Below are 13,145 nucleotides of genomic sequence, written 5' to 3' on the forward strand. Positions count from 1 at the left end.
AAATAGTATTTTTTTCTAATATATTTACTAATTTTATCATGAAACACAAAATAAATCTATCAGTATTTTCACATTTCTACTGTCTTGAATTAGTTAAGTTCTGTTTTTCAGCTGATTCAGAGTTTTCTAGATACATCATCTACAACACGTAAACATCCTTTATTATTTTAATTTACTAACCTGCTGAAAGTTTTTAGCAATACTAATTTAATTATGAATTAAAAGTTTATAGTACTTACAGAGATTTACCATTAAGAGTAATACAGTACTGATCTGAAATATTCTAGAATGTTAACAAAAAAGATTTTAATTATTTTATATATGTGTATAGGTGTGGGTATATGTATATCTATGTGTATATGCACATAAAATGATAGTTTCATTAAAAAACTGGTAGGTTTCCATATTTTAATACTTTCAGTTAGCTTACATTATATAAGAAGTCTGTTCCTTGGAACAATTTTTTAAAGACAAAACTACCTGAATAAGTCTTTTTGAAGGCAATTATTTCATCAAGTACTTCTATGGTTTTTATCTTATTATGTTTTCTACTTTTTGAGTTAACTGGAAATAAAATTTCCTCCAAAAACCCATTCATTTCAATAAGATTTTCAAATATTTATAAAAATTATTTCATAATTTAAAAAAATTCCTATTTCTTTCTTCCTCATTTGTATATTCATCCTGTGTTTCTCTGCCTTCCATGTTTTTCAAGCATTAGTGAATCTTTGGGTACCCATGTATGTTTCTCTCCAACTAACAGATTATTTTAAATTATCAATCTTGTTCTCTAATTAGGACTCTTAATTTCATTGTTGCTTTCCTCCTGCTTACCTTAAAGCTGATTTTCTTTCCTTTTTTTTTATTTCTTGGGCTCATGCACTTATTTTCATTGCTTTTTGCTTAATTATAGAAGCGTTTTATGTAAGTTAACTCTGAATACAGCTTTCCAAGCATCGCATATACTGACATTTCAAATTTTTATTATTTTCAAAATGTCCTTGATTAACTTTCTGACTTTAGTAAGTCTTTAAATAAGTATATACTGTGAATGGAAGTTTTAAATCTTCAATAATAGGGTTTGATTCTCTTAAATTTAGTTTATGATTTTGTTATTAACTTTATTATACCAAGAGGGAATGCAACCTACACGAGCTCTACTTTTGGTGGGAAAAATCATCTCTTATCATTTAAAAGTGTATTTTTTGGTTTTAAGTGAGGTTGAACTTTTTAAATATGTTGATTAGTCATGTTTCTTCAAGAATTATTTATTTTTCTTACTGATCTGCATATAAATAAGTTACTCACCTATCATGTTTGTAACATTTATTTTTTGTTTGCTCCAGCACTGAGCGTTTTTTTGTTTGTTTCCTTTTAACAAAATCTATAGCTGCTGAAATCTGTTTATTTCTTTTGATAACTCAAGACTCCTTTTCTTTACAATCATCAGTTAAATGCTCATCCATTTTTTTCTGTTTTTCCCAACGTCACTCTTTGTTTTGCATTTAGATTTTTTTTAATGTATAATAGATTGTTTTTTAACCCACATCAAAATAAATATAGTGTGGTTAACTAATGTCAGAGAACCAATTTTATTCTCAACACTGGAATCTGGACAATTCTTTTATTCCTATGAACTAAATTTTTCATATCTTTGTAGCAATAACTAAGAATTCATGTATGAAAGGCATTTTAAAATGTCATATCTTATATTCTTATATTTGTTCTAAAACACTTTATTTTTATTACTTGGAGAAAATCTGACCCAGTTCACATTAAAAAATGTTACATTCATATATATATATATATATATATATATATATATATATTCCTAAAATGCTTCATTTTCATGACTTGAAGAGAATTCTGACCTAGTTCACAGATAATAGCAATGCATGCTCGGACCATTCTGTCTCTTTCTTGAAGTCCGTCATTTCCAACTGCTATTAATGAGTTGGCCACAGAGCTAGGAAACAAGGAAGCATTCACAGTAATCATCTGTAACAGGGAGGAATCAGAAAAAGAAGTTATTTACTTCATAACACAAGTTTAAACCCTATTCTGTTCAGAGCAAGGTGTTTATAACCACAGAACATTTATAAGATCCAGACATCAGTTTTAATCTTCTTCATAAGAACATTTCTAAGGGTTACTAATTGATGCAATAAATGTTAATAATTATAATCATGGGAAAATGTTGGCTATTTTCCCCTAATAATTCAGACTATAAATCAATTAAATGACAATATTTAACGTTTCTGAGATTCTAAGTTCTCTCAAATAGGAACTATATTTAATACAACTTTACAGTACCTAGACACAGGAAGTCAGTGGTAACAACAGCTGTTAACACACTACTGTACTACTCCATTCCTAAGTCTTCCCCATATATAGCCACCAAGTCCTGTCCTACCAATTTATTCACTATCCATATTCTCTCTCCCAGCAAACTCTAATTTGGGCCCTCATTCTTCCTCACTTTACTGCAACAGATGTCTAATAATCTCCCTCTAACCATCACTTGTTGCTATGCCAAAAGGTAAAATTAGTAATCCATAATCTAGGTTTAATATTTCAAAAAGCATGATGCAAATAGTATGTTTCTGGTGACAAAACTTTGGATAAATCTTACTTTAAATGAAAAGTTTAATTGGTAATAATATATTTGTAACAGTGAAAATAGATAACATTATCTTCAGTTTGGAAATTAGAAAGAAAACAAATTATGTAGTTAATGACTGTTTAATAAACAAAGCCTGGTAGGTGAACAATTTCCAAAATCATAGGTCTCTGAGTAGGGATAATTGATCTGTATTAGATGTTATTGGATTTATAAACCTATATATCAAGGGCAAATAATTCCCTAAATGAATCCCCTTCAACTGTAAAAAAATATGTGCTATGTTAATCTCTTACTATATGAATAAAGAAATAATATATAAGGAAAATTGATGGCTTAAATTAGGCAGGCAGTGAATAGAATTTCAAGGGGATAAAGAGTAGTAACAGCTGAAAAGTGGGAAAATTATACAGAAGAAGAGAAAGAGAAAAACCAGGAGAGATTCTCTGGACTGGAGAGAAAGGGGGGGAAAAAAAAATCGAAGACACAGAAAATGAGCATGGAAACAAAAAATCTTCCAAATGAATGAGACAAGTGAAGATAGGTGAAAAGGGAAGAAAAACCCATGAATATTCCTTAATTACTCATGGAAAAGTTATCCTAAAGCAACAAATGTTTCTACCTTTTCTTTAAAATAAAGAAAATTAATACTTACATAGAAAACTTTAAAACTTTTTAAATGCATACAAAAAAACCATCGTGACCTAGCCATTATAACATTAACATTAATTTCTACTAGCTCTTGCCAAAATGTTGCTGAAAAAAAGAAATATGTGCTTTGGTTGTTAAAAAAATACTACTGAGGAGCGTCTGGGTGGCTCAATCATTAAGCATCTGCCTTTGGCTCAGGTCATGATCCCAGGGTCCTGAGATCGAGTGCCCCATAGGGCTCCCTGCTCACTCTGGACCCTGCTTCTCCCTCTCACACTCCCCCTGCTTGTGTTTCCTCTCTCGCTGTCTCTCTCTGTAAATAAATAAATAAAATCTTAAAAAAAAATACTACAAAAATTATAGTTCCTCTAACCAATAGAGGTCACTATTCATTCAGCAAGTATGCTTCCTCTTAATTCTATCTTCTTTTAGCTAAACCAAGGAGGAACCCTGCACCACAATTCTTCCTCTGAGTCTACATCCTACCATCAGGTATAAGCAATTTTCCTTTCCTGTCTTTGGATTCACAAATGTTATCTGCCTCAAATTAATCTGTGTTTTAGAAGATAACAGAAGAAAATATTTTTGCAATAGCATTATTAAATTGTCAAGGGTCTATTTACTTCTACTGGGCTGTTTACAAACTAAATTGTAATGTGCCAAAACATTTTACAAGGGGTGCCTGGGTGGCTCAGTGGGTTAAGCCTCTGCCTTCAGCTCAGGTCATGATCTCAGGGTCCTGGGATCAAACCCCCCTTCGGGCTCTCTGCTCAGCAGGGAGCCTGCTTCCCCCCCTCTCTCTCTGCCTGCCTCTCTGCCAATTTGTGATCTCTCTATGTCAAATAAATAAATAAAATCTTAGAAACAAAAAATTTGAGGAGTGAAATCATAGCCTCAATATGACACTTTACCCACTGACAGAAATACTGTAATCTATTTTCAATATTACTCTTATTAGAATTATAAATTTCTTTTAAGCCATTCATCCATTTACCTCTTCCTTACTATGCTCACTATACTATACTGGGTATTACTACTAACCCCAAGCTGGACAATTGAAATAAAAGGGAAAAAGAGGAGATCTAGTTAATGTACAAATTCAACACTCTACCATTCTGAAGGATGCACTGAATTCAAAGGGGAGTAAAGAGAAGGGTTAAAAATTTTATTTTTTTAAATAATTTAAATAATTTTTGATGTTTTTACATTAAAGCAACCATATACTGCATAAGTCTCATAAATGTTTAGGATGAAACAGGATACTTAGGATGAAACATGAAAAAATTCATACACAACTGTCCTTACCAAGTTAACTGTTAGTTCAGCATTTTGCCCTGAGGGTATCACATTAATTAACAACAAAAAATTCCTTGAAAACCTCTCAATAGAAGCATTATGGGTTATCCTTACCACGCTCTAATGCAGAATTTAGATTCTGACCTATCCTGTAAAATGGTCTGAACTGCTTATTGAAACTGCTACGGACTCTACCTAAATTTGACCCCAAAACCAGCTTGTAACGCTCTGTGACATTCTTTTAATGGTTTTAACTCCAAGCATACAAGTAAGAGAAAAGTAGAGTGGGAAACAAGTAATCCTCTTTCTCCATCACTACATCAAAAAAGCAGTAATTTCATTTACGTGTCTACTAAGGAAGAAATACAGTAGTTCTTCCCCACTATCTTATCCACGCGGGATATGTTTCAAGACCCCCAAGTGGATACTGAAACCACAGACAGTACTGAACTCTATATACAAACTATAGTAAAAGTCTACTGTTGACTGAAAGCCTTACTGATAACATAAACAGTTAACACATATTCTGTATGTTTTATAGACTATGTTCTTACAATAAAGGAAGCTAAAGAAAATGTTAAGAAAATCATAAGAGATAATACATTTACAGTTCTATATTTATAGAAAAAAATTTACATAAGTAGACCCATGAAGTTCAAAAGTCAAGTATACTATTTTTTTTACTGTACATACATATCTACAATAAGTTTAACTCATAAATTAGGCACAGCAAGAGATTAGTAACAATAACAATAAAATAGAACTGTAATATAATAAAATTTCTATGAATAGGGTCTCTATCTCTCTCAAAATAGATTATTGTACTGTATTCACCCTTCTTGTGGTGATGTGAGATGATAAAATTCCTATGTGATGGGATGAGTGAGGTGAAGATGTAAGTATTGTGACGTAACATTAGTCTACTACAGACCTTCTAACCATATGGCAGAAGGAACACCACGGTTGACCTAAGGTAACTGAAACTCCAGATAATGGGAGCGGGATGGGGTGGGGGAACAACTCTATTCCTTACAGTGAATATTTTATTAAAAAATATTGTCCTAGCTGGGGCGCCTGGGTGGCTCAGTGGGTTAAGCCTCTGCCTTCAGCTCAGGTCATGATCCCAGGGTCCTGGGATCGAGCCCCACATCGGGCTCTCTGCTCAGCAGGGAGCCTGCTTCCCCCTCTCTCTCTGCCTGTTGCTCTGCCTACTTGTGATCTCTGTCTGTCAAATAAATAAATAAATAAATAATCTTAAAAAAAAAAAAATATTGTCCTAGCTGTACCCAATCACACAGAATAATTACACAAAATATTTATGCTTAACTCTAACAGGCCTATTCACCTCATATAATTTTAACAAAAATGTTTAATGTTTAATTTTAATATAAAGATTTCACAAAATAGTCTAAATCTAAAAATGTAAAATACTTAACGTAAACACCAAAAATCTGCCTTCTCTCTCAGACATAGAGCATACCTTTCTGACTAATCGAAGTGCTTGGGTCCTCTCTACCTCGTTGCTCTGCTGTATGTCAATGCACCTAAATAATAAACAAAATATTTAATTATTGATAAAAATCTTATTAAAGAATTTTTTATAATACCACCAGATCAGACCCATCTTCATAATGTTAACATGGTATTTTAAAATTTTAACATGATTTTAAAACTAGCAGACATTTATTTTCTTAACTTACATTCAGTTCTCTTGTGATAAATATTTGTTATAATAAGGCATTTCAAAATTATTTCATTTAAAACTCCAGAAAAGACTACAGTAAATAATTTACAGAATTATATACATCAAAAATAGAGAAACAATAAACATACATATAAAACAAAGTATCAGAAATCTACTGAAAAAGCAATTCACCTATTTTTGATAAAAATTCCTAATTTTATAAAAATTGTGAAGAAAAAACATTTCCACTTTGTTTTAATTGAAATGTGATTTTTTAGGGGCATATGGGTGTATCTGTCGGATGAGCAACGGACTCTTGATCTCAGCTCAGGTCTTGATCTCAGGGTTGTGAATTTAAGCCGTGTTGGGCTCCACACTGAGCGTAGAGCCATTTTTTTTTTTTTTAAAGTGATTTTAACCAGGACCTACATTTTATATATTATGATGTTAAAAGTCTTATATAGTAGCCACAATAATTCTATTTTACCAAATATAATTTTATAAATGCACTTCAAAAATTAGTGGTTAATCACATATCATTTAACTAACACTTCTCTGTAGAATTTATTAAATTACTCAATTTTTAAGAGTTTTTGGTTTATGTAGCCAAATAATTTTTACTTATGGTAGTTCACTATTCTAATCAATACATATAGTTTGCTTCTCAAAGAAGAATTTCTTCTATCTGAATGCAATAAAATCTAAAAACAATTTTATAAAGAAATAAGTAACAGAATTCGATTTATGGCCACAACAGAGAGGCTGGATCAGACCATCCCTCTAGCCAAAGACAACTGTAAAGGGTAAACAAAATACTTGTGAAAACTGTTAAAAGGGCAATGGATCCCTGGAAAGACATGCACAAGCTCCACATCCAACCAGGCTTTGTCCCTAGGGGTGCCTGTCAATCCCGTTTTAGAGGAATAGAGTCTTGGCAGAAAGCAAAAATCTTTCTAGACTGGAGAGACAGAATGAACTTTAATGCAGCCAATGTGGCCATGACTGGACGGAAAAAAATCCCAAAGAAAAGAAAACATAGGAAAGTGAATGCAAATCTTCATGCAATCTCCTCTCCAAGGCACTTGCAAATCTCTATGCTGTGCAAAACAGATATGTGGAGAATGTGAAACCCTCCTACACTGTTGGTAGGAATGTGAGCTCATGCAGCCACTCTGGAAAACAGTATAGAGGTTCCTCAAAAAGTTGAAAATAGAACTGCCCTACGACCCAGCAACTGTACTACTGGGTATTTACCCAAAGATAAAACTGTAGTAATCTGATGTGGCACACGCACCCCAATGTTTATGGCAGCAATGTCCACAATACTCAAACTATGGAAAGAGCCTAGATGTCCATCAACAGATGAGTAGACAAAGAAGATGTGGTGTGTACACACACGTGTACACACACACACACACACACAGGAATACTATGCAGCCATCAAAAAAAGAAATCTTGCCATTTGTAATGATGTGGACGGAACTATTATGCTAACCGAAATAAGTTAATCAGAGAAAGACAATTATCATATGATCTCACTGATATGAGGAATCTGAGATACAAGACAGAGGATCATAGGGGGAAAGGAGGGAAAAATGAAACAAGATGAAATCAGTGAGGGAGATATAATCTCAGGAAATAAACTGAGGGTTGCTAGAGGGGAGAAAGGTGGGAGGGATGGGGTAGCTGGGTGATGTGGGAGGGTATGTGCTATGGTGAAAATAAATAATAAATAAATAAATAAATATAGTATCAAGATGGGTGGAAAAAAACAAAAACAAAAAGAAATCCAAGGATCCAAACAAAAAGCTACTCCTAGGAAGTTAAGGAAGTAAGCAGAAATTTGAGCAGGTACGTAACACTCCAGATAGAGATTTTAGCTTAAGGCTGGTCAAGGTGAAGAGGTTCTGTTCAACATCACCAATTGTCATTTGAGGTCCCAAACAGCCATTCCTTAGATCAAAGAGAAAGCTAAAACTAAACAAAATCAGTTATAAGCCAATATTATAGAATAAAGCTTAACTCTCTTAAGAGGAAAACAGCATGATCCAGAGTAAAATATTCTGAATATGCAATGTTCACATCCAATCATGTAATAACATGAGGTATGCTTTAAAATAAAGGGCCAAGTCATCAAAAGAAATGAAATCTTGCCATTTGCGATGACATGGATGGAACTAGAGGTTATTATGCTTAGCGAAATAAGTCAATTGGAGAAAGACAACTATCATATGATCTCCCTGATATGAGGAAGTGGAGATGCAATGTGGGGAGTTTGGGGAGTAGGAAAAGAAAAAATGAAAGAAGATGGGACTGGGAGGGAGACAAACCATAAAAGACTCAATCTCAAAAAACAGACTGAGGGTTGCTGGGGGGAGGAGGGAGCGGAGAGGGTGGTGGGGATATGGACATTGGGGAGGGTATGTGCTATGATGAGTGCTGTGAAATGTGTAAACCTGGCGATTCACAGACCTGTACCCCTGGGGATAAAAATACGTTATATGTTTATTTAAAAAAATAAATAAATAAATTTTAAAAAATAATAATAAAGGGCCAAGTAACTAAAAACCAAGAAAAGAGAACAGCAACAGAAATAGAACATAGGTGAGTCACATATTGGTGTTGTCCTAAGAAGGCTATAAATCACTATGAGAAATATGATCAAGTAAATAGAAGGAAACATGGAAAAAGAAAGCAGCGACCTGGAATCTTTAAAATAAGAGTAAAACAAACGATAGAAATACAGTAACTGAAATTAAAACTTGAAGAGACCGATTTAATAGCAGGATGGAGGAAAAAACAGGTGAGTAGAAAGTAAACACATTGAAGCCAAAAATTAACAATAAAAACTGAAAATAACATCAGAGACATGTGAGACAGTGAATAGATTCAATACTATATAACTGGAGTATGAGAGGATGAGGATATGAGAGAAGAATGAATGACTAAAACAGAAGAAAACCTTTAAAGTAGCCAGAAGAAGCAGTAAGAAGAGACTACTTGCTGTTCACCAGGTAAAAAAAAAAAAAAAAAAAAACCTAGAAGATAATAACTTATATAAAGCATAAAAAATAGGAACCAATCATAAAAATAGCTTTCAAATATCAAGGCAAAATAGAGGCATTTACAGACAAAAAAAAAAAAAAAAAAAAAAAAAAGAAAGAATTTATCTTGAGTAGACCTGCCCTAAAAGGAACAGTAAAGGAAACTTATCAAACAGAAATGATGTAAGATGAATGAAAATGTACAATGGCCAGAAGGAAGGATACTGGAATGCATAAATAATATAGGTAAATGTCTAAAGTTACAGTTTAGGGACACCTCAACAGGTTTAAGCATCCGACTCTTGGTTTCAGCTCAGGTCATGATCTCATGGGTTGTGAGATGGAGCCCTGCATTGGGCTCCACACTCAGCAAGGAGCCTGCTTAAAATTCTCTCCCTCTGCCCCTCCCCCCATGCTCTCTCTCTCTCAAATAAATAATCTTTAAAAATATGTATCAATAGGGGCGCCTGGGTGGCTCAGTTGGTTAAGCAACTGCCTTTGGCTAGGGTCGTGATCCCAGGGTCCTAGCATGGAGCCCCGTATCAGGTTCCCTGCTCAGCAGGAGGCCTCTGTCTCCCACTCTCACTCCCCCTGCTTGTGTTCCCTCTGTCACTGTCTGTCAAATAAATAAATAAAATCTTAAAAAATATATATATGTATGTATCAATAGTTCCAGTTTAAAACAACAACAAAACTATCTTGTAAGGTTAAAAATATATGTAGAAATAAAAGCAACAGCAATAATATAAAAAGCAGAAGGAAGATGATATAAACTGTAAGAGGTTTCCTGCACTGTTCTGGTTGTAATAAAATACTAAACCTTAATATCAACTGCTAAAAGAAGAAAATATTTTATAACCAAGGTATTAATAGAGGAGGAAAAGAAAATCTTGACAATTCCAAAAGAAACAGAAAAGGAGAAACATAAGGACAAAGAACAGATGTGACAAATTTCAAGACAGCAAATAAACTCAAGTATATGAGAAAATTAACAAGATGAAAAAACTCATAAACATACATAAAATTACAGTGCATAAAGCCCACAGAACATACATATAAAAATCCACTAGACACAGTCTACATATTCCAATTAGAAGACAAATTAGATAGTCAAACTAGATTTAAAAATGAACAACAAAAAAATCTATATGATGTTTATAGGCCAGAAACTTAAACGTAAGGACATAAACAATAGAAAGTAAAAGGATGGTAAAAGATATATCCTGCAAGCCCTAAATCAAAGTGAGTATAGCCATTTTAATATAACATGTATACTCATAAGAGAAGTATTACCAGGAATAAAAAGGGACATTTCATAACTATAAAAAGATTAATCCAATGTAAAGGTTTAACAATTATAAATATGAATGTAGTAACATAGCTTCAAAATGACTAACAAAAGGAGAAAATCTGAATAGTACTGTATCTGCTGAAGAAATGGAATCCATAATCTTAAAACTTCCTTAAAAAGGGAGGCCTGGGTGGCTGGATAGGTTTAATCGGCTGCCTTGGGCTCAGGTCATTAACCTAGGGTCCTGGGATAGAGCCCCCACACTGGGCTCCTTGCTCAACGGGGAGCCCGCTTCTTCCTCTGTCTGCTGTTCCCCCTGCTTGTATGCTCTCTCTGCCAAATAAATAATAAAATCTTAAAAAACAAAACAAAAATACTTCCTGAGAAAGAAAGCCCTATGCCCAGACAGATTCACTGGTGAATTTTACTAACTATGTAGGAAAAAATAATAAAACCCATCTTATATACATTCTTCCAGAAAATATAAAAATAGGATAACATTTCCCCAGTTGGTTTTACAAAGGAAAAAAAAAAAAAATTCTGATACCACACCTAAACAAGGACATTAGAAGAAGGAAAAAATATAGGCCAATACCACCTCTCATGAACTTAGCTACAAAAATCTTCCAAAAACTATTAACAAACTGAAGTCAGTTAATATTTAAAAAGGACAAAACACACAGTGAACATGTGGTGTTTACTTCAGGAATGCAAACAAGGAATATAAAAAAATCCACAAAAAGCCTACAGCAAGTATCATAAGTAACAGCAAAATACTGAGTACTTTTAACCTGAGTTCAGGAGGAAAACAAAGTTGTCCACTATCACTATTTCTAATCACTGCAATATTAACCAGTGCAATAAGGCAAGAAAAAGAAAGATACAAGGACTGGAAAGGAAAAAATAAGAGTCATCATTTGCAATTAATGCTACGTATACAGAAACTCTAAAACAATTAGAATTAAAAGTGAATCCAGCAAGATCAACAGGTAAGTTTAGTATCCAAACCCACAACCAAAACCAAAAACTCACAATTATTCAGCAAAAAATATGAAAAAGAAAAATTTAGCTTACATTAAAACTATCATAAAAAAATACCTTAGAATGGAACCAGAAAAGACCTCGAATAGCCAAAGGAATATTGAAAAAGAAAGCCAAAGTTGGTGGCATCACAATTAAAGACTTCAAGCTCTATTACAAAGCTGTCATCATCAAGACAGTATGGTACTGGCACAAAAACAGACACATAGATCAGTGGAACAGAATAGAGAGCCCAGAAATAGACCCTCAACTCTATGGTCAACTAATCTTCGACAAAGCAGGAAAGAATGTCCAATGGAAAAAGACAGCCTCTTCAACAAATGCTGTTGAAAAACTGGACAGCCACATGAAGAAAAATGAAATTGGACCATTTCCTTACACCACACATGAAAAGAGACTGAAAATGGATGAAGGACCTCAATGTGAGAAAGGAATCCATCAAAATCCTTGAGGAGAACACAGGCAGCAACCTCTTTGACCTCAGCCACAGCAACTTCTTCCTAGGAACATCGCCAAAGGCAAGGGAAGCAAGGGCAAAAATGAACTACTGGGATTTCATCAAGATCAAAAGCTTTTGCACAGCAAAGGAAACAGTTAACAAAACCAAAAGACAACTGACAGAATGGGAAAAGATATTTGCAAATGACAGATCAGAAAAAAGGCTAGTATCCAAAATCTATAAAGAGCTTAGCAAACTCAACACCCAAAGAACAAATAATCCAATCAAGAAATGGGAAGAGGACATGAACAGATATTTCTGCAAAGAAGACATCCAGATGGCCAACAGACACATGAAAAAATGCTCCACATCACTCAGCATCAGGGAAATACAAATCAAAACCACAATGAGATACCACCTCACACCAGTCAGAATGGCTAAAATTCACAAGTCAGGAAATGACTGATGCTGGCAAGGATGTGGAGAAAGGGGAACCCTCTTACACTGTTGGTGGGAATGCAAGCTGGTGCAACCACTCTGGAAAACAGCATGGAGGTTCCTCAAAAAGTTGAAAATAGAGCTACCCTATGACCCAGCAATTGCACTACTGGGTACTTACCCTAAAGATACAAACATAGTGATCCAAAGGGGCACGTGCACCTGAATGTTTATAGCAGCAATGTCTACAATAGCCAAACTACGGAAAGAACCTAGATGTCCATCCACAGATGAATGGATAAAGAAGATGTGGTATATATATACAATGGAATACTATGCAGCCATCAAAAGAAATGAAATCTTGCTATTTGTGACGACGTGGATGGAACTAGAGGGTATTATGCTTAGCGAAATAAGTCAACCAGAGAAAGACAACTATCAAATGATCTCCCTGATATGAGGAAGTGGAGATGCAACGTAGGGGGCTGGGGGGGTAGGAAAAGAATAAATGAAACAAGATGGGATCGGGAGGGACCAAACCATAAGTGACTCTTAATCTCGCGAACAAACGAGAGATTGTTGGGGGTCGGGAGAGGGTAGTGGGGTTATGGACATTGGGGGGCGTGTGTGCTGTGGTGAGT

At 34.3% G+C, this 13,145-nt stretch overlaps 1 protein-coding gene across 11 annotated transcripts in view; it reads right to left on the reverse strand.

Annotated features, from left to right (window-relative positions):
* The window catches only part of RICTOR (RPTOR independent companion of MTOR complex 2), a 127,836-nt gene that overhangs the window by 54,763 nt on the left and 59,928 nt on the right, over nt 1-13,145 (reverse strand). For 8 of the 11 annotated variants that reach the window (XM_032851365.1, XM_032851366.1, XM_032851360.1 and 5 more), the window contains 2 exons: nt 6,048-6,111; nt 1,872-1,998 (listed from right to left, as the gene is read on the reverse strand). In XM_032851365.1, the coding sequence (XP_032707256.1) occupies nt 1,872-1,998; nt 6,048-6,111 (191 nt within the window). Of the gene's footprint in view, nt 1-1,871; nt 1,999-5,401; nt 5,434-6,047; nt 6,112-13,145 lie in introns of those variants that run through there. The other 3 variants (XM_032851359.1, XM_032851367.1, XM_032851368.1) reach the window with 3 other exon arrangements.

This window comes from Lontra canadensis, unplaced genomic scaffold, assembly GCF_010015895.1.
Source record: "Lontra canadensis isolate GAN:19392208 unplaced genomic scaffold, GSC_riverotter_1.0 scaffold5, whole genome shotgun sequence".
NCBI classification, from domain to species: domain Eukaryota; kingdom Metazoa; phylum Chordata; class Mammalia; order Carnivora; family Mustelidae; genus Lontra; species Lontra canadensis.